The sequence below is a fragment of the Calidris pugnax genome, unplaced genomic scaffold, assembly GCF_001431845.1.
Source record: "Calidris pugnax isolate Ruff unplaced genomic scaffold, ASM143184v1 scaffold262, whole genome shotgun sequence".
Classification (NCBI taxonomy): Eukaryota; Metazoa; Chordata; class Aves; order Charadriiformes; family Scolopacidae; genus Calidris; species Calidris pugnax.
Window position 1 is genome coordinate 268,527 of NW_015091043.1, and position 22,960 is coordinate 291,486.

Genomic DNA, 22,960 nt, shown 5'->3' on the forward strand with positions numbered 1-22,960 from the left:
CATCTCAGTTTTACATCTGTAATTTAGGATAATTATCTCTACCCTCCTCATGGGACTGGGGTGATGCGCCTGTTAGTGTCTGTCACAAGACTGCAAGAATGCGGAGCATACTCTGGGTACATAGCACCACAAATGTCTTCTGGCTCTTACAGTTTTTTGAGAGATACTGCTTATAATGGCACTGTTGAACCAGAAAAGATAGGCTACATTGCAATCAAAACTGGCCATTCGCAATAGTCAGGCATTTGCTGAGAATGATGGGTTTGATTCATGATTTAGGAAAAAAGGATTTAGCAGTAGCATGTTTGGTTGCTTGTAGGTGAGAGAACAAAGGGAGAAGAACAAGTGGAGGGGTGAAATGAGACAAATGCAAAAATGGGTCACTTTCTCAGGCATGACAAACCAGTTCATCTTCCTTTTTGAGTATTTCCATAGCGTGTGATGCATCACTGGCTACAGATTCCCTCGGGCTATAGATGAGTCTGCTCCAGCACTGGCAGCAATACAGTAGCTTTTGGGGGCAGGGGGGAGTTGGTTAAGCTAATTAACCCTGCAGAGAAAGAGGCTGTCCATTCACCTGAGCATAACCTCATGCTAAAATGACTGTACTACTCTTTAGCCAGTGTGGTTACCTCTAGACATCATTGCGTTGTGGTTTGTAAGCATCTTAACGGTTTAAAAGGAAGGATACTGTTTAATACCAGCAGAAGGTGTTGACCATGATATTTCACTGGAGTGTGGTACACATACCATTCAATTTAAATGAAATGAGATTACTTAACCCTAACAAACAGATTGGTCAGGTTTTGTTACGTGATAAGAGGTTTCTTCTTAACATGCTGCACTAAGTGATAGAAGCATCTTTAATGTTGTAGAAATAGGGGTTCATAGACAAATCGGCATTGACGTAGAAAAAATGCTTTCTTCTGCCAACCAGCTTAGGGAAATTATATTATTAGGTATGGTTAAGTTACTAAGAAGGTGGGGTGAAGTGATCAAATTGTTAAATACCATGTACAGTTGCACACTGAGGACAGGGCTGACATCTGGAAATTCTCCACTGCTGCTATTTCAGTCTGGATTTTTTGTTACAGAAGCTGAAGGTCACCAGGGGGTTAGTAAATTGGGAGAGTTAACCAAGATAGATAGTTTCCACTTAACGCCAGCCTGGGAAGAAAACAGCCCTTAACATGAGAGAAGTCGTTCCCATTTTTGCTGCTACAACTTGCATTGCAAATCTAGTGCTATTTAGGGTCCTTTTTGAATCTCCAGCTCATGGAGTCAAGCAACTTGGAGAGACCCTTAGCTACCATTTAAAAGAGACAGGATGAGAAATAGCTTTTTCTGGGCTTCATGGCTGAAGAATAAACCTGGAAAATATTTGCTCTAGCTGCACGCACAAGCCCTGCAGAGCTGTGGTGCTCTGGGTTCCCTTTGCTGGGGTATTCAAGAGACTACAGACACTATTCTTAAGCACTGTTGACTACAATGAGGAAATTATAATAACACATATGGAGAAGCTACTGAAAGATCACACACTGTTAATTTTCTTCACTTATTTTATACATCAGGATTTAGAATTCATAGAGCTGGAATCACTGTGATTACTTTACTGATTTATCTTCACAATGTGCCAAACATTTGCCAAATATAAACAAATCCAGGACCTACCACTGAGGCTATAGCCTGCCTGCCTCCATTTTCTCTACTCATTACAACTCCTACAGAGGAAACATCAGGGCTGAAAGCTGTAGACAATGTTCTGAGTGTTTAAAAGCTATGACTGAAAGTGGAAATTAAAGGAAAGCAACCCATTTCTCTCATCCAACATCAAGAAGGATCCTCCTCTAATCCATAGACCAAGGGGATTAAATGTGGTCTGATGTCAAAGGACTACTTTCACAGCCTAACAGCTGCAAATACTGCAAGCAGAGCCACCAAGCCCCTTAGAAAAAAATCCACATGTGCTTTCAGTGTCAGGACCTTACACCCTCAGCCAGCCCGGTGAACTCAAAAGTGCTTGCATGGGCAGTCAGGGCAGACATTTGCCACAAAGCACTAGAAATAAAGAAAAGTATTGACATCAGTTTGAAAAAAACCTCTCTGATGTAATAATATTTTTAAAGAGTGTCAGAGAGATTGCAGGCTGTAAATAACCAGTCCCAGAAAGAGAAAACTAGGGAGGGGAGCACAGTCTCTGGTCCAGATATCAAAGAAAGTATGCCAGCTTAGTCTGAAGAAGTGCACTACCTGTCACCGGCAGCAGAGGAGAAGCAATTGCTTTGTCTTTTATAAGGAAAATAATTGGCACACAAGCAAGATCTTTTCAGCAAGGGCTCTGCTGTGGAAAAAGCTTCAAACAGCAAATCTGCTTGCCGCAGCAAGAGCCAAACAGCAGTGGAGGTTCCAGTTACACCACCTGGGGCATCTGCTATGTGCCAATATTGCCCACTATAAAAGCACTTGACTCCCTCACAGGTTCTAGCCTCAATTTTCCTCTTATCTGTTCAGTCATATTCAACTGTGTACAATTATGTTAAGAAAAGTTTGGCCGGAAGAGTTTATAGAAAAGCTAATATTTTTTTTCTTTTATAGTAAGCACTTAGGTTAGTGAATTATGGTGATTCTCATTGCTGAAAGCCATGTTGTTCAGCTAGGTGAGAAAAAAATATGTCCAGTGAAAAATAAAGGATACTTCCAGAGAAGACTGTCAAATATAGGCTGGAGAAAAACAACCATCCTACTAGTCTTTGAATTCCCAGAAATGGCATTTGCCCTAGCAGAAAAGAACCAGCCATGTGCTTGAAATTCAGTAATATGGGTAGCAAAATTTACTTCCATGGATCTGCTTCTATCACCCCATTTTATTAAACACTTCTTCACAAAGGCCCAGACAACAGGGAACCGCAGAAGAGTCCTCCAGATGAGCCATCCTATAAAGAAAACACCATCTTTGGAGAGCAGGATTATTAAATAGTATGAAACAGAGAGCAAGATAATGATGAAATGCAGTTCAGCACTTCCAATGATCTGGCCCGAACTGCAGTGGTGAAAGTTCTGCTTTCTGTGTAACCAACAGCTTTTTTTCCAAGACCCCAATTTTGCAGAGATACTTTCCTTGGCCTTCCACTGCCAGTAGGCTTGGAAGCCAACCAGGTATGGTCCCTACAGAGCATGGAAAACCAGGATGGTGCTGGGCAGGGAAGGGAAGGAGGTGAGAATTGTGGTTGAATGCTCTTCCATCTGAAGTAGGCTGAGAACACTGTCAGCACTGGGGCAGAGTAAATAACATTGTTTTGATTCACTGGTGAAAATGAACCATAGCAGGGCATTCTACCATGCCAGAATCAAACTGAAACCTTCTGAATTGACTAGTTGTTTAAAAGCAAACATGTTTTTTTCAAAACTTCAAAACTGGAAGTGTCAATGCCAACTGGAGGCATCAAAAAACAAACAAACAAACAAACAAACAAACAAACAAACAAACAAACAAACAAACAAACAAACAAACAAACAAACAAACAAACAAACAAACAAACAAACAAACAAACAAACAAACAAACAAACAAACAAACAAACAAACAAAAAAACCACAAGCAAACAAACAACAAACAAAAACAACCAAACAAAAATCCCCCCAATATCTCATTTGAAATACATTAAAAACATTGCTTTGACATTACCAAAACATTCCCTTCAACTTTTTTTATCCAAAATTATTAGTGGAATTCAATATGATTTCATTCTCTCAGAGCTCACTATTTTCCAGAAACTTTGCTGTTCAGATTCAAGGGGAAATGTCACTTGACTTTAGCCAGCAAAGTCAGCCTGGAGGGCTGACACTGTGATTTCAAGTCAAGTGTTTGTGGTAATGAAGAGCTAGCCATGGGCATCAGACCCACAGCTGTACATTGTCAGTACTAGACGATGCTCCTTTTTTCTGCTGACTGTGGCCAACTCTCTGATTTTCCTTTCCTTCCTGCCTGCTGCCTCTTTCCCTTATTTGGGGATATTTCCACAGCACTCCTTTGAGCCCTGCTGCACTGCATGGATGTCTCTTGAGCAGCGAGCTCTCTGGTCCGGCTTGATGCCACCAGCAGAAAGAAAGACTCTGGTCTAGCATCCATATTTGCCATGCATATGAAGAGTAGCACACTCTTTAATAGATGCTAAATCTTCTCAAGAACAAACCACTGATGGGGAGGGATAGGGAGGGAGGACTCATCCTCCCCTGTACACAAATCACCCTCCCGGTGCCATGTGTGCATCATAAAAAACCTAGACAATACCAACGTCTGTAGAAAATAAAGCTTCAAGCCAGATGCAGTGTTTGATCCCAAAATAACCCTTTTCTTTCTCACTTCCACTGCATAAAGTAAGGAAAACTCAAACCAGGTAGTAGAGGTTGAGCCAAGAACATGATGTTTGTGCCAAAAAGATCCTATGGAAAAAATGTCTGGCAGATCCCCTAGATCTCCAGAGAGCTCTCAGAGGTGAGAAGCAATTATGGAGATATTCTCCAGAGAAAACACAGCCTGAGTGCCAGAAACTCTTTGGACCTGGTCACTGCTCAGAGGCACTGGTCTCTGCATGGCTTACTCAAGCTACCTGAGCGCTCTCCCTCAACATATCTGCTGTCTATTTTTTCAGGTGGAGACACTGTGCATCTTAGGATAGCAATGTGAACATTAATCAGTGTTTATAGGGACTACTCCAGAAGGTTTTAGAACAGTTCTGGTGGCTTCTGCCTTTCTCAATATGAATAATTAACACTGAATATAGTGGAGTTACAGAGTTGCTAGCTCTGTTCAATTAATTTTGTCCTTAAGGAGAAATCCTCTCTTGAGTAAAAACTATGTGCTTTGGTAGAGGTAATCTGGTACTCTCTCGCCATGTAAACACATGGTTCTGTGTAAGTGTCAATACTCCTGCAAGATAATTCAAAGCCCACATGTTGATTAGTCATATGAAAAGGGTAGATTAAAAAATTGCTCCTGGACTGGCAGGGAACAGGATTTCCTCTCTGTTGAAGCCAAGTGCCATCAGTACTCCCCAGCAGGCTGTAAGGGGGGTGATTTTTTTATAGTTCAACACTCTTATATTCCTACTCTGACTCTTACAGTGGGATTCAGCAAAGACAGACAAGTGTCTAGTCAGGCAAGGCATGGCAGACATCCCCAACCTCATCTGAGGTGGAGGCAAGTCAGTTGAGGAGAAACCAGACCTACCAGTGGAAAGGAGCCCCAAGAGAAGAGAAAAGGGGAAATTCAATCATATTTGTAGCTTTTCTCCACTCTGCAAGAGATGGGGAAGCACAATAAACTGCAAGAGGACAAAAAGCCAATTCTTTGCAGACCTAATGCTGAATGTGGAGTCTGGGCTCCAGTCCGCTTGGCAGGTCCACCAGGGAGACCTCACGCCATTTATAAATCATGGTTGTTTGGTTTTTTTTTTCTGAGAGCAACCAATACATTATCTAGTCTGCAGTAAACAAAAAGTCAATAGGCAAAAGTAAACTTAGGAAACACACTGGAAACTTGCTTTTAATCACTTTTTTTTTTTTTATTTTGTACTGCAGCCTAATGCAAACCTTCCTTAGGTCAGAACTGCCACAGCCCAAACACTGGTTTGCTGTCCCTGTAATTCAGAGCAGAAAGGAGCATAGGCCACAAAGATCAGGAGCCAAGCCAACCCCAAACTTCAGGGCTAGGCAAAACATGGGTTTTGCACAAGGATGAGAGACAGCTGTATGATTTAGAGCTGGACCCGGGTTCAGGCTTCCCCAGAAAACGGGTGAGCCAGCACTTGTGGTTTGGTGTTGACCCATCCATGTCGTTTGTGCAGGGCTGTGCCGTACAGAGCATTAAGTCCACATCATACCCACTATTAACCAGACCTGTAGACAAAGATGAAGTGCCTCCATAACATTAACTTCAAACACAGAACATCCAAACCTTATCTAGACAAATTCCCAGACCTAAAGCTAAAAGGTCAGTGTCAGCCAGCATAAAAATGGTAGCACTCAGGTCTCCAGACGTGAACTTCCCTCCCATTTTATGTTTAGGTTTAAAGATAATCTTTCTGTGGAAAATCATTGTTGTGGCTGGATCAGCCCTTGTCAGTTCTGTCTTGAAGGCTTCAATCAGTTTCAAAGATTGCATTTATGCTGGACTCAGCACTGGGCTGAGTTTGACCACAGACCTCATAGTCATAAATAGTTTTATACTTACAGAAATTCTGACTTGCATGAGAGTGTGTGTGTGTGTGTTCGTGTATAGGCAGACAACTTCCCCCTCTCCTGACGCGACAAATACAGGCTTGAGTTTATGAAAAAATGTTTGGCATTAGCTCTAAACAGTCTATCCTTTCCTCAGTATTTGCCTTTGGATTTTTCAAACTTATCAAATCTCAAGTTAACGGAGACAGGAGTAATATATTTTGTTGGCAATATATCACAAATATCCTAGAATGTGGCAAGAATAGGGCAAAGGTGGAAAAGTTCTTATGTCTCTTGTCAAAAAGCTGGCCTCAGACCCTACATCTTACAAAATTTGGTAAACTTTCAGCTGTGCAGTACTACTCTCTTTGGAAGCAGCAGCTGGAGTCCTGACTCCACTGCAATCAATGGGAGTCTTGTTTCTGATTTCTTGGGACCAGGATACACAATGAATCTGTGTGTGTAAATCTTTGCAGGCCTGGATCCTAAAAAATTTACATGGAAGGATGTACTACTTTACATAAGCCATAAATTTAAATCAATATGCTAGTATTACAAATACCTGCTTTCCACGGCAGGGAGTTAAGTTTAAAAGAAAAGTTTATTCTGCTGCCATAAAGTCCTGAATATCCTGTAAAGCTTCCCGCCGTAAAAAAGCATTTATAATTCTATGAATACAGCCAGTGTAGTGTATCCCTTTCCCCTAGTAAAGAGATATAAGAGTTCAGTCTGGACATCAAATATTTGTGAAAAATATATATAAAAAAATAGCTTCCAGCACAGCCATGAGGGATAGCCTCTGAAAGTATGCAGATAACTTTACCTGGCATTTGTTTACTTCTTAAAACTCTGTCTATACAGACTTTTGCTGACATGACTCATTGACTCACCTTCAAGATTTTGCAGTGACACCTGTGCGTGCTTTGAGAAGAACGAACTCTGAAAGTACAAATTGTTCAAAGAAAAATTAGGATGACGTTTGGATTAGTTCTCGTTGACAGCAAAGCTGTGTGGTTTAGTACAAGTTCTTCTTCTTTTTGAGTTCCTCTTTTACACTTGTATTTGAAGCAAAATTGTTGTTTGTACAGTACTGTGAACGAAGGTATCAGTAAGATAGAGGGCTGCATAGTTATTTTTAGCTGAGATAGTGTACAGTTAGACCTCCTTCAAGAGTCATAACTAGTTTAATGACAACTTAATATGGCTAATAGCAAAATGATAGCATCTTGTATTATATAGCATGTGTGCCTCCTGCCACTGGCTTGGTACACTTGATTTTACTAAAGTACCAAACAACCTAAGTATTTGTGGAATACTACTCATTATTTCCAGGCAGTAAGTGAAGAATGAAAGTGGCCTTTAAAGATGCTGTACTCTATATTTTAACATTTAATGTGTATTTCCTATATTTTAACATTTAATGTGTGTTTTAAGACAAAACAAAGTTATTATTTAATTGTAAAGTAGGTGGCTTCTCACCATAATAGTTAGTGCCTTATGACTGTTCTGCAGAATAGGGATCAGGGTATTTAAAAATACATTTCAAACCACTCCTGAATATCTGCTCTCAAATAATTCATATTCCGAAGTTTTTCTTAGGATCAGAAGGAAGATGAACTGGATTAAATTCTTGGCATCCTACGATATAGTTTGCTGGCAAAAAACTCCTAAGAAAGCAATGAAATAGTCATATTTCTGCTCCCTTGAAAGACTAAATAAAATGGCTGCACAGTATATAAAGACAGTAGACAGAAGAGACAAGCATACTAGGACATCCTGTCTGGCCTCTGCTAAGATTAGCATTTGAAATTCTGCTGTCTGACTGAGGCTGGTTTTGGTGTATTTCTGGCAAAAACTAACAGATCATGCAGCTACACCACATGAAAGCCATTCTTGGGATGTTGCCAGTTTAAGTTCCTTGACCCAGTATGGGTATAGCATGGCTAGTAACATTTTCACCCAGTCCCAGACCCTGCCCTACCTGAGCACGCCACAGTTTTCAATATAATGACATTTCAGAGCATCCCGCTAAGGCGGAGAGGTGTTTGTTAGTGTTTGTTGAGAAGGTATTGTTACATGAAAAATGAGGAACTGAGGCAAAAGGGAATTAAGCGTCTGCCTATGGTGTGGGAGTCCAACCAGTTCCTCAGAAATAAACATTTTCTGGTGCCTCTCCACATGTTTCATCTGCACAGAGGACAAGTCATGGACAGAAAAGCTACCGGGTGGGTAACTCTGCTTCTCAGCTGCAGGGAGCCCCGTTAAAACCCCCTACACCCATGGGATGCTTCTGTGCTCAGGGTGGGCACGGTTACAGACCCAAACCCTCCCGTATGTACAGTTGTGTCCCATCAGCTAACACCCTGCCTCGCAATGACCCAGCGACCACCACGAGGGAAGCATCTGCTGCCCCATAAGTGTGCATTGTTGGCACTGGGAGCTGTTAGCTACTGAGGCAAGTTCTTTTTATTCTATAGACCAGGCTGTTTTGCAGGGTGTGCTTACACAGGGACGAAGAAAGATCACCTGCCATGGCCTTATGGCTGTCCCCATGCTAGTCCACTGATACAGGCTGGGAGGGAAATGCCATGGCATCACATAGCAGAAGCATGACTGTTCCCACCAGAGACATCATCTTTTACTGCTTGCTTGTACAAGCAGCATTCTGACAATGTTTTTAGAAGGCAGGGGGAAAAAAAAAGAAAAGAAAACCACAAATGCTATGACTTCTTTTCTCTTTTTCTTTTCTTTTTTTTTTTTCAATTTTCTGCAACATTCTGGTAACTTAGTACCAACTAATGCATAGTTTTCCAGTGAGAATTACCCAAGTTGCTGATTTTCAGCAGGAGCACCCTGACGGAGGCAGGCAGGGCAATCAATATCCCTTAAACTACAGTAGCTGTAGATGTCACTACATGGCAGTAAATGCAAATTAATACCCCATTTTACCATTATAAGATCTACCTTTTCTTCTTACAGCCAAAATGAAATAACAAATTACAAATCTGTAGTGGTTTGGCAAACACTGATCCATTAAAAGGCGAGCAGTCCCCCAGGTGAGGAGGAAGGGAGACCATTTAGTACCCCTTTAGTCTCCTTGCATTTTTTATCAGATCCCCCGTAGCTGAAGGCACTGAGACAGAAGGGAAAAGAAGAAATGGTGAAATGCTGTCTTCCAATTCTCATTCCCCAAATATTTGTTTAGAGAATGAATATACTTATTGTAATTCTAATCAGAGTTGGGCACCCAGCAGTGACTCCTATAGAAATCCAGAAATTAGAGACCTAGCTCAGATTCAGGGAACAGGATTCATAGTCCCATTGCACTTAGGTTGCACTGAACAAGCCTCTGCTTGTGTCTCCCATCTGTTAATTTCCATTATGTATATATAAAGCCTTAGGCCAGGCACTGTCTCTCAACTGTATTTGCATTAGACAGGAAACATCTCTGCTCTAAAGTCTATTAGTTTTTAAAGTGCAGGCTCTAGGGCAACACTGCAAATTTCATATGACCATCCCCGTTTTCCAAACAACAAAAATTATATTTTAATTCAACTTTTCACCTCTTCCTGCTAAACACAGGGAAGCAAATTCAGCCCTGATACAAATATGTGAATATCTCATTGACTTCAATGACCATGCAGCTTAGCTATGTCAAAGCTGAATTAGGCCTTGGGTCTCAAACTGTCTTGTCTGCTCTTACCATCTGTCTTTCTTTGCTAACCTAATTCCTTATTAAATAGGGTGTCCAAAGCAAACGTGAACCCATTCCGCTGCTCCTTTCCCTGCAAAAAAACATTGCTAGAGGCTAAAATTCCTGAAAGTTATGACTGCTTTGACTGCCTCGGTTTCTGGATACTATGTGAGGTTCTTTTAAGGTGGCCTGAAACTCAGATTGTTAATGCTTAAATTCCTGAGCGTTCAATCCCTTTGCAGTCATATGTCAGACATTCAAAATTACTGTTTAGCAAGTCATCATTTATAAAAGTACATGGATTCATTGTCCATCCTCCTTAGAGGCTTCTGAATTGGTAGTGCTAAACATGGTAGTTCCCATACCATGTAGATGATGATGGTGTTATAAAGGAAACAAACAAACAAACAAAAAAACCAAACAAAAAAAAACAACAAATCAAAACAAAAACAAAACAAACAAACAAAAAAAAAACCAAAAACAAACAGACAGGTAAATCTCTCCATGTTAACAAACCAACGGACAACAGATCTAGAAAACATATTGAAGTGACAAGGCAAAGATGTGTCTAATGACATCCCTAATCTAGTGGTCATGGATGCTGGAGGAAGCACTGAGGAAGGTCTGAAGATATACAGGCTGGGTGCAGGAACTCTCCCTATTATGAAGTCCCTTACTACTGCTGTCAAAGACCATTCCTCTGGGCCAGTGGAACACTTCTTGTGTTCTTATAAACTGTCTTTTACTGAGCTAGGAGAGGACTCCCTGCTGTTCTCAGAAACAGAATATGGAAAGTCCAAACAACCTACCTGGACAGTTAAAATAAACTAAGCATGACAGTTATTTTTATCTGTTGCTTGGTGCAGGTTGTGAAGAGAATATTTGAATAGTCTGAAGGAAGGAAAAAGCAGCTCTGAACTTAATTTAAACTCAGACTGAACTATTCAGAAATTGAGAGCTGCTGAGGATCAAGTCATTTGGTTGTCATCTAAAGAGAAAAAAAAAAAAAACTACCGAAACCCAAGTTTCATCTATTCATTATGTCTCCACAATTTCATGTTCCAGGCAAGACTTGACATGAAAGCACAGTGGTTGTTTCAAAAAGAGGCTTTCTAATACATTTCTAATTTCTAGAAATTTCACAAGAAAGTTAACTTGCTAGATTTCAACAGGAAAGGTCTGAATGTGCAGCGTGACATTTGGGGGCTTAATCTTAAACCTTTCGAAATTTCCTGATTTTTGTTTTCAGAACTGGAATCTCTCTACAGGGCAGGCTGCCTTTTTAAAATGCTACAGTTTAAAATCTTATAAGAGTAAGTAATAACTCTAGCACAGAAGCAATAAGTATTTGAGCTACAGGTAATATGAAAGTTAATTGAAGCCTTGATGTAATTTTATGCTTTCTTCATGCTCTATTCCACTGGTATTATGGGCTTATTGTCAAGATGAGAGCTGTGAAAAATGTTTATTGGTACCCTGGTATAGGCTCTACGCTCCTTTTTCTCAACAGGGTAGCTAATTCTCTTAGGAAGACACTTTACTGAATCAACAATCCTCACCGTTCATCCTAAGGAGGAGTGGAGGGAACCAAAGAAAAAGGGCAGATAAAGGGAGATGCATGCAGGCTACGAAAGCTACATTTGCGAAGGAGGCCAGTTTTGCTTGCCACAGCTTTAGCACTCCCCCAGATAGGCTCAAGCTCTGCAAAAACTCCCTGGTCACACATACTGTCTGTGCATCAGCTTCCACCTTGGGGTGGCCTGCACAGAGGGACCACCTCATCAGGCAAGGAAAGCTATCACATCATGAGACTGCCTGGCAACTGAGCTCTGCCCCAGCAGGTAAAGGGGGTGCCCTAAGCTAAAATCATGAGTCTCCAAAAACATGAATGCAAGCATATCTACCAAAGGTAAAGAACCAGCCTTAGCCGTTCTTTGATGCACTGAGGAATGCAAGCGCTTACAGAAATGTTCATTGCCTTGGGAATGCTTTTAATTTCAAATTTAGACAATGCATGTCACGGGACAGATAAACAGCTGAGAGACAACAACTAGAACTGAGCTGATAGTTTCCACAAGTCTGCAGGAGACAACCAGCATTTTCTTCTTGGCTTTGGTTTGTGCCATATCTGTTTGTTCTGCACTTGAAGAGCCATGTTTAGCGTAACACAGACACACAAGTCAGAGTTTAAGCATTGAATCAGCAGGGCATGTTTTAAGGAGCACATGTTATGACTTTGAAGAACTGACAGAGGACAGAGCCAGGCTCCTGTCCTCTTGGGAACACATGGCTGGCTCATTTAAGACGCGCAGAGGGAAAGCACTTCTATAACCTCCTGTCACATTTATTAATGTGGAGGTTTAGTGGGGCTCCCAGGCAGAATCCAGGTTTTATGTTTCAGGAAGCCACCTTTACAAGAGTCCCCGGAGTGTGGGACAGTGTGGTAGGTTATATCCAGTTAGCCCACCTCTATGCAGCAGGACACAAAAAGTACTCATGAAATGTAGCTTTATTATCCTTCTCATAATGACCTAAATGTTGGCTGGAAAGTTATGGATGTGGCATCACTTGACATTGCACGTCAACTTGTGATCTTCCCTTAGAACTCTTAGGTGTAATATATAGCCTAATATCATGATACCAAAATTGTAATTTATTTTCTTTTCAGTTTGACTTTTGTTTTCAAAGCACTTGATCTCTTCCTCCATCCTTTATTGAACTCTTTCAAGCATATGGCTTGGAGAAGAAACATCACTGGAGTTTTGACCAGCAAGTCATGCCTCTTTTGAATCTTGTGGCTGGGAAATGAAACATCTCACTACCTATTTTAATTCTGAGGAGGTGATATGTGAATAACTGAGAAGGATATACCATATGTGGATAGTATGTTTGCCTGACAGTTTGCTTTTTTGGGAAAACAAACAGTACTTTGAAAGCAAACACTATAATTTTTCCTAATTATATGTCATTTTCTAAGATTGCCAACCTTATCCACAGAGGCCAGAGGCTGATGCATCTTCTCTAATTGAGCAGTAACTTACTCTGTAAGTACTCCCTCTGAAATTACTGAAACCGATTACCATGCAGCACAGCTAAGTTTAGGTGAAGACAGGTGTCTTCACCCCTAAACGTCTGCATCTTATCTCTGATGTTCCTTTTGTTAAAAGTCAGATTATATTAACCTTACATCAAGCAGCGATTTTAATTTGACTATACAGTCACCAACCCTGTTCGCTGCTCTGCATCTCTCCTTGCAGATAATTGATCTGCTCTCAATCTCAGGTGAACCACGTATCTGGCCTGAAAGGGTCCACTTGCCCGGACTGCATGGCTTTCCAGCAGTGCCCATGGCTCATGCCATGATAACATCAGTTCACCTGCACCTTTCAGCTGTCATGTGCCTGTCCAGGCAACAACCAGATTTGATTCTGCCATTGCAGAATTTACGGGTTTTGCACCAACTTGCGTGTCTGGTACAAATGCAGGGTTGAGGTGGGTTCTTTCTCACCTGGCACATTACTCTTTAGCGCAACAGAAGACAGTGACAAGGCATTAATTAACTCCACCTTCTGTCAAGCAAAACTGGCAGTTTTAGCTTTGCGATGAAGTGTTGATGCAAATTTGTCTGATAGAAAAATTGCACATTTCTTCCAGGGAACTGACAGTACAAGCTTAACTCAAAAATATGTGAAACTGGAGTTGGAATGCTAGGCCAGTCCAGACAATTTGGGCTGAGTCTGCCTCGTTGCAGTTTGGCTATTAACAACTACAGTCTAATCAGGCAGATGAGCCCACTCTCAGTCTATTCAGTGGTCTTGCTGCTGCCTTGTCAAGGACTGAAATATCTCTTTGGGCTTTTATGATGTAAAACCCCCCTTGTTTTATTTGTTTAACTCCTGGATTAACTATGAAAATCTTGGAACATGGCTTTTTTTTTTTTTTAGCAGAGTGGAAGGGGGCTACTCAGAATAAACTATGCCTATTTATTCCTAAATTCACTAGGTGGATGTGTGCCATTAAATCGTTTCCACTGCACCTTCAGTGAGTCTGCCATTTTTGTCAGACCTCCAAATGCAAACCAGATCCAAAATGTCAGCCCTGAAGGAGACCATGAGGTGTGAGACAAAAATTGGCAGTGATAGGTCCTCTTATATGCACTCTATTAGGTGCAGCTAAATGTCAGCAGAGTATGATTGTCCCTCCTCCTCTGCAGTAATGCAATCTGACACATACAAGGATTTACCCTGTTGAGCCAGACTGGTGGCTCACTACAGGGAAGAGAGGAAAAGCATAATTGGAAGAGTCATTTAAAGACATAGTTCGCTGAAAAATGGAAATTGTTTTCCTCCCAGCCTCACCAGGTGCACAGGAGAGCCATGGCCATTTGCTTCAGCAGTAGTATCCACAAAGGGGGAATGTCCTGCCTGCTGCTAAAAGTCACCAAAGATGAAATTAGGTTTAACTGGATACATACCACTTTTGACTGTTGGAGATGCATCCATAGCATCTTCTGCATATGTGCGTAGCACTCCCAATTGGTGGTATGTGCAGCTGCAGGTCTAACTCCAGGTAGCAGAAGGGGTCATAAAAATATGCTTCATCTGCTTCAATGTGGACAAGATTAATGTGATGATGACAGGAGATAAACTGTCTCACTTTGCAATTAAAGAAATTGGACACAACTCTTGCAGTCCTCTCTGTTGGGGGTTAGAAGCTCATCTTCATAGTATTTACACACATGCATTTCTTGGGGGGAAGAAATCCTCCAGGCAGATGCAGTGAGATGAACACCAGAAGCTCTTTGTTTCCCCCACTGCATTACAGCCATGCATCTTCAGCACTGTTTGTGTACCTGATGGCTTTTCTTTCTCCTAGTAGGGAAAATAGTCTTTGCACTACCTTCTGCTTTCTTTCTGTGGTTGAGCTTAAGATGTCATGATTAAAAAGAATCTGCATGAGTCACTTGTGCTTCCTTTCTTTGTATCACTCAAGGAGTTCTCTACTATTTTTAAACCCTTGTGCAAGGCAATGAGTTCTTTGTTTGGCTGCACTGCTGCCACATACAGGAACTAACTCTAGGCAAAGCAAGGAGGCTATCTGCTCATTTAATGACAGAATATCACACTTCTTACTTGGCATTTCCAAATATGAGAATGTACTCCAAGGCAAATTATCACAAGTTAGAGAAACAAAATTAACAATTTTTCCCTTCCTCATGCCTTCCAGTTCATGTCAGAGTTTCAGCTTCTTTCCTGCAGACCTTTTTTCCTCCGAAAACTTCAGCGTTTCTCTCTCAATTCCATCATAAGCTGTTCACTGTGAACAAGATTGCGGAGATTGGGAGCAATTTTCTAAGCAACACTGCAATCTCATTCTCTTAGAATAGTTTAACCTTAGGGCTGGTGTATACTTAAGGTTTCACTGCAAAATATATGTAGATTATGGTTCTGAGGGCTGTTTGCTTGCTTCAGAGCCGAAATGGTGGACTTCATAGCACACTTGCAGTTATTTTATGTTATTACAAGTATTAAAAGGGCTTGCCCACGGAGTTAAATCTGTGAGAAAATGCATGCACATGTGAGAAACAGCATTAGTTTGTCACTGTTGGTCACTAGAAATTATGTTGGTAGGTAGAATGTCTTACCAGGGACAAAGTTTGAGACTGGTGTTGTATGACCTTGTAGTGAATGGCTGAAGACACAGCTGTTCTCCCAAGCTGCCATCTCTTCCCACACAACTGAAGCATGCAAAAGCCATGTCAGAGTTTTGCTAGCCTGGGCTAGTTCAAATCATTCCTGAAAGCCTGAGTGAGCTCAAGAGAGCTAATCCACCTCAGTGATGGAGATCTGCAATGCCTTTAACTGCTCCACATGCATCCACCAATGCAAGTCTGTTTAGGTGTTACCCAAAATGGTGCCAGACTACAGCTGCAAATAAAATGTGCATCTGAATTTTGGAGACTGAGCCTTCGACATCTATTTTAGTACAGACGCAACACCAGTGTCTCCAGCAAAGTCACAGTCCAGCCAACACCCGCTGAGGAATGACACCAGCCAAGGCTCCTTTTTAATGGGGCATAAGTAGCCCTAGTAGAGAGATTTCTGCCTTGTTTGTATTTGAGTCTAAAACAAATCATAATGTGAAAGCCAAAAAAAAAATAATTTGGAAAAGAAACGCAAATCAGCAAAAGAGAATTGTGCCATTAGCTCTATAACCTGTACCTCCACCTCAGTGAATAACACCACTATCAGATGCAGAAAAACAGATTGAATGAGCCAGTGCTCTTAAGACAATTGCTTCAGAGAGACACTCACATCACAAGAGAAGTGGCATCTACAGCACTTTCTAATAGTTATGTCTAAGAATGAAGATTCTATGGAAACTGAGACTAAAATACTTTTAACCCTTAGGGGTGAGCCCTCAAAGTGTTGTTAAAAGAGTAACAAAGTTTCCTTACTATTGTTTCAAAATATATCAAAGATACAATGCCTAAACAGAGCATATATTAAAGAAAAGCAATGCAAAATACAGATAAACAAGTGGTTTTCTTCACCCCTTAAGTTATGCCTTTTTCTTTATGCTGATATGTGACCTATCCCAATCTGAACTCCATGAAGCCACCAAGCCATTTAGTGGTTCAACAAATAAACATGTCAGCACTCTTGCTGAAAGGTCTCTTTTTTCTAGACTCTGTCCCTTTTTTTCTCTCCCTCTCCTCCTTTGAGGATTTTATTTCTCTGAGTGACCTTTTATTATTCACAGGAATAATTGGTGACAAACCCTACTTTGTAGTTTAACATGGCATCTGTCTGCTGGCTCAGCTGGGCACTGCCAAGATCGCAGCACAGGGACATACTTTGGCTTTCATTTTTAATGACAAGTCATATGTAGCTGAAAGAAAGCAGACTCTCTGAGAAGCAGCAGGAATCCCTGTGGTTCAACTCAAGTGAAAACAGTTGCTCTAATAAATTGCCTCCTTGGCCTCTTCGAGACCAAATGGGCTGATTTAGTGATGATCCAGGATTTATGTGGTTGGAGCTGGCCTGTTTCCTTCCAATCCAAACAGGGCAGGACACACTCTGGTGAGCAACAGAGCAGCCAGTAGATCTGAGATGGCAGCACCCTCCAGCAGGCAGAGAGGGACAAACTGAGAGCAGTAACATGTCCTTTTGGCACATGCGTGCAACCTTCCTTGGCTCTAAAAAGGACTAAAAATGCTCTCAAAAGCAACCCGCCTCAGTGGAAGAGGATAATAAGTCTTAAGCTGCTCCAGCTGCCATGCAGGCGAACATTTGACTATGCCCTAACCTTTCATAGCAGGTATAAATGACTGTCGTGTGAGAAATGAAGAGGGCTTGATTTAGTATGATTCAACCACTGCAGGAGTTTTTCCTGGTGAATACCCATTAGTGCTTTATCTACCTTTTCCTCCGAGGAGAGACAAATCTTTGCTCTAAAGGTGTTCTCTGATTCAGCTCATCTTATGCTACAACCTGCCCCTTCATTGCACCAGTTTCTTTTGCAAGAGGATGAAGACTGACGGGTTTCAGATGGATACAGACTACCCCGGTATTAATAGTTGTCTGGTACAGGGCTCAGAGTTGTTTAACAGCACAGCTATGGACTCTATATGCTGAAAACACAGAGCTCTTAGTAACTCTTGTTTAGTAACTCTTGTTACTAAACAAACAGCAAAATTGAGACCCTAAGTCTGTGGTTTCTGGGTATTTTTGCATTTGCGAATGACTTGCGGGCCCCTTGTGTAGAAAGTTCACATACTTTGGTAGCTGAATTGCACCGCAAGGTTTGCTTTCTTTCTCCAGGTCCTACAGAAGTAGAGCAGAAACCTAAAGGGGTTGGCAGATTGGGAAAGGTGGAGCAAGCCCCCTAGAGATGAGTGTCCTGCCCCAGGCCACTGCTACCTAATGCAGAGGCGCTTCCCCCTGGTGACAGTGCTGACCTCAAAGAACTGTGATTCAGGAACAAACTTGTGTGTTAAGAGCAATGAATGGGTGTGCACAGCAGTTTTCCAGATCCCTCACCAGTACCTCTATTTTTCACCCATATTCTGCACTTTCACTGCCACCTACATCACCTGGAACTGGGCATCTGCCTCTTACACTTAAATTTCATCCTTCCTGTCTTGGCAACATCCATTCCTTTCTCTCCTGGCTGATGCTGGTGAGCTGAGAGCCCAGATTCCTTCCTGTTATCTGCACCTTGATTTCTCTCCCAAGTCTGCATAGATATGTCTCTTAAGGAAAGAGACTGTTAGCTCAGCTTCATTCCTGTTGTATTGTCCGGTCCTCTTTATTGTTAAACTCCTGTCATCCATCAAACCCTATTCACAGTTGAAATCAACAGCAAATAAAAGGAAACAAATAAGTCAGCACAGTGCTGCACAGAAGTAGAGCTAGAATGCACAGAGATGGATGAAAAGCCACTGAGCCCCTACAGTGCTGATGGAGCTGCCCCACAGCTGTTCTGGTTGAGTTACTTCATCACTGCCGTACAGATGATGATAGATGTAAAACTTCATCTGAGCTAATGGCAGCATGAACTGGTACTGTGTGCAGCCATTACAAAGTGTCCAAACATGGGAACATGCCTGAGATTTTTTTTTTTTTTTTAATCTCGGGGTGATTATAAAGTTGCCACGTCCTTCATGCAAATCACGTCATAGGTCCAGGCTGTGGCAGATACAGGCTGTCACCAAATACGGAGTTGGGAGATGAAGTCTACTCAAGCTTATGGTATTTATAAGTTTGTGAGGTTTGGGGGAAATCTATCCTTTTCTTAGGTGTGTTAATTTCTAAGCCTTGGACTTTCATGGTGTTTTTTTCTCGTGAAGTACATATATTACTGCTGTAATGCTCTCTTGTTAATCTTTCCGATCTCGCCACATCGATAGGGAATGTCACTTACAGGTGGTCACCCTAAGTCAATACCAGTGCTTAGCTATGCAGAACACTAGCTGTGGCACAGGTGTGAAATTAGGCATCCCATATCTCCATTTAGCATCCTAGTCACCAGACTGTCCTTTCTTGGTGGGCCTAGGCTGCATGTACATCAGCACTTGGGCAGACAACAGTAGTATGGCTTTTAGTGAACTCTTTCCTCAACCACACTTGCAAGTGATTTAGGCATGGAGGGACTCACGCTATGTGGTGAGACTGTTGAGTTGCAGGCAAGAGTCCTTTTGGAGGAAACCAAACCAGAAATGCTTCTGCAGGGTCACTTGAAATACTTTTCAAACCCCCGTGGAAACACAAATATTCAAATCGGGTATTACTCTTTCTGACTCTGTGGTAACATTCAGTCCAGGGAATCAGACTAAATCTAGTCTGACGTTAAGTCCTGGAAGTACAACATAGATCTAGAGATGTCAGCTCCCATCCTCTGATCCACTCCTACTGCACAGCTATTTGCTAATGCAAACAGAGGCATCCACATAAGGACAACATGCTGAAGGCTTCACTGTTCCAAACATACCACAGAAAAAGATGCACAGGGGCAGGGGGCCTGAGTATGAAAGGATGCTTTTGTGAAATGGCAAAGAAAAGGCACACAGCTCTACTTTATATCTGTATTTGAATATCAGGAGAGCACGTAGGTATCAGTAGACAATCAGAGACCCACTATACTAAAATGCTCTACAGACATATAACGAGGAAGGTCCTTTTGGCCTGAGATTAGCATGAACAAAGCTATCCAAGTCAGCTGGAAAGAAAGAAAAAAAAACCCAACAGAATAAAGAAATCAGGACAGAATAAACTAGATGCCTTTTCTGCAGCACCACTTCCAAAGCAGCAATGCTCTAGGGGAACCCCAGCAGAGACGAATGCAAAGGAGGGATCAATCCTGTGGTAAAGTCACAGGATTAGACTTCTGCCTTTGTGGACTTTCACCGAGTGCTGAGAGCACAACAAGAAAAAAAACATCCCAGTTTCATTATTACGCACTTGCACTGGTTTTAATGCAATCTTTAAGCTTTGCTGGGGGCTACCTATTACTACATGGACACCATAGCATGTTGGAAGCGGAGGGGTCAGCTCCAAAGAACCCGTGCTGGAAAAGGTTAATAGCGCCTACAGGATTTTTGGCACAGAAGTTGCACTGTCATTTCTTAATATTCTTCCCCCAGAGCAAACGATGTCTTCATGTATCTGTAGGCAGACTAGAGCTCTGGCTAGCACTGTCAGCATGTGCCACTGTGCGCTGGAACAACAAACAAGCAAAGGGCATCTCTGATGCACAGATCCTTTTGCACAAGCGATCCTAACACAGCTGTGGAGTACACACAACCAGCAGCGGGTTTGAAGAGACACACTCAAGGTTACAGAGTGAAGTAGCAGCAAAGAGCATGAGTAACTGTCCTTGTATTGACCAAAGACTGCAAAGCCATTTCAAGCCGTATTATTACATGAGCCATATTTCAAATTTAGTAGGTGCCCACAGTGCCGTGGCAGCACGAGGAACATTACTGAATGTATTCTCAGTGTGAATGTGTACATCCAACAGTGCTACTGGAGATGATACATAAATCCTTACCCATCCTTACCCTGTACAGAGGAGATCATGTAAACCCTGAAATTCAGTTTCACAGTTTAGAAAATATTCACCAATTTAATCTGACTCTAATCCGCCATTATTTATTGTAATTATTGTCATTGCTATGGAAATTCCAAAAGCAATCAAACAGCTGTCCTGCGGCTAGCTATGCTTAAGCAAAATTGCTCCTGGGGGTGAAAATCAACAGATATGTTCTTACCTTCTTCCTGGTTTAAGCTTGATGTAGAAATAAAACTGCAGAGGTTCTTCTCCCAGAGAGGACTGACAGGCACTATGCCCTGTGGGCTGCACCTGTACCTGACCTCACCCCAAAAGCAGTGGTGACCACTGCCTGGCTGAGGACCAGTGTTCACTAATGAGGTGCTCTTAGTTAGGGTCCTAGATGCTCTTAGTTACCCTTCCCTTGGGATGCACAGAAGTTCTGAAAAGTCCTCTGGCTTCTCCCCAAGATGGGACGAGATCATCCCAGGGATGGTGTGAGCATGGGCACAACTTCAGCACAGCAACACAGGCAAGCACAGAGCAAACAGTGTCCAAGGGGGTCTCCTGGGGGCGGCAAGGCTGGACCTGGCAGCCAGGGCCATTCCACCACCCCATCAGGGACCAGGGCAGCTCCAGCCCCAGCAATGGGTACCACGGTGGGGACAAGGATGGCTGCTGTGGGGGCTGAAATTGAACATGTCCTTCCTGAGCCATGGTGGGCTCTGTCAACCTGCTTAGCATTTTCTCCCAGTGGTGGATGCCTCTCCACAGCATGCAGACCTGTCTCCTGCTGGCAAAGATATTTTTCAGTCATTGTTTTTGTACCCTTTCTGCTTTCTTTAACAATGCTGACAAGATACCAGGCTGGTGACAGAGCTGGGCTGGTAGAAATGGGTCCAAGCAAAGCAAAGCAACATCTTGGCCATGCGTATTGTCCCATGGGCAATAAAATGTCTCTGGTTTTGTAGGCGCAGGAGGATCGGATATGCTGCCGAGGGACCCGCCGGGACCGTGCTCCTGTGAAAGTCCCGAAGCTGAGGAGGGTGCAGGGGTAAGTCTCCTCCCACCACATCCTTGTGGGAAGCAAAGGCATCCGCGCTGCGCTCAAACATAATGCTTGATGGCACCCCGCGCTTGGTGGGCCGGGCCACATCTTCAGCTGTGAGGAGGTTATTGTGGTGTCAACTGCATTCCTTTGACTACTGCAAGGTCTCCTCCTAAATACTTGAAAGCCTGGTGGGATTAGGACAACCTTCAATAAAAGTGCACTTCTTGGGAGGTCTTGGGAGGTCTGGCTGCTCACTGTAAGGTGGTGTCAGACTGACACTCGATCCCTCCTCACCATCAGTCAGTCCCCCAGATGTCCTCCATTGCCCCTTCTCTTCTTCTCAGGCCCCTCTGTTGTTACTCCTACCCCACCTCCTTTCATCTGCTGGAACCCTGTGTGCGAGCATCCCATCAGCAGGAGGAGGGCAAGCATCTGAGAAGCATTGCCCTCACCTGATAGCTTGGTGTGGTTGGGTGGCACGTGGAAACACGCCATTTTGCTGGAAAAGATGTCATAGTGATACTCCCTTTTCTTTGTCGTTCTCGGTGTGATCGTGTGCAGCCACGTGTTCTTAGGAACAGCAAATGAACTTGTCAGTAAGATGTTGGGAGTGGAAAGGGAGTGAATGGGCAAGCGAATTCCTGCAGGGCCAAGGCGTTCATCCTCAAGGCTGCTGACACTGCTGTGTGTGAAGCACGTATATCTTAAGACAAAAACAACTAGATTAAAAACTAATGGCCTGTCCAACAATTTTTTATCATTAATAGGTCTTTTAAATAAATAAACTTGGACATACATAGCCAATATTAATGCCTAAATTTACTTTAATCTTTTACATTTCTTTAAATTAAAATAGTAATCAAGGCTGTTAAACTGGTTCAGATGAAAGTGATGAAGCAGATTTCAGACTTCTGCTATAAAAACAGAGGAATTTTTTCTTAAATTAGTTAGTTAAATTTATCCCAATATCTTACTCTTCCAGTTCAGTTAGAGAAGCATTTGAAGATAAAAAAGCAGCAAGTCCATATCTTCTTCTAGTCTATGAGTAAAAACTGGTGTGAGAAGCTCAGATCAGCTAGCTTTAAAGTCTTAATAAAGTCTGTATAAACTTTTTTTTTAATTAAGGAAAATGTAAATGTAAAACATGTTTTGAAAACCTTTATTTGGATTTTTCTTATCATATTTACTTGTTTCATTTAACATTTAAGAAAACATTAATATTTTTCTCAAAATCCATGTTTCCCACACTTTTCATTTAAATGCAAATATAATCCAAAAGGGGATGGACCCATCTGATGTTCAAAAAAAACCAGATCTGCTAACAACCAATACAAATTTGACTAAATGTGGTTAACAATGTAGAATGGGCAATATTGCACAGACTTTCATACTCTTGGCTATCAAAAACAATGACCAAATTTAAGGTCAGAGCTATGTAAGGCAACGA

At 42.1% G+C, this 22,960-nt stretch overlaps 1 protein-coding gene across 6 annotated transcripts in view; it reads left to right on the forward strand.

Annotated features, from left to right (window-relative positions):
• The window catches only part of LOC106896420 (A-kinase anchor protein 2), a 277,094-nt gene that overhangs the window by 141,475 nt on the left and 112,659 nt on the right, over positions 1-22,960 (forward strand). For all 6 annotated transcript variants that reach the window (XM_014956402.1, XM_014956401.1, XM_014956403.1 and 3 more), the window contains one exon: positions 21,434-21,516. In XM_014956402.1, coding sequence (XP_014811888.1) covers positions 21,434-21,516 — 83 coding nt within the window. The remainder of the gene's footprint in view (positions 1-21,433; positions 21,517-22,960) is intronic.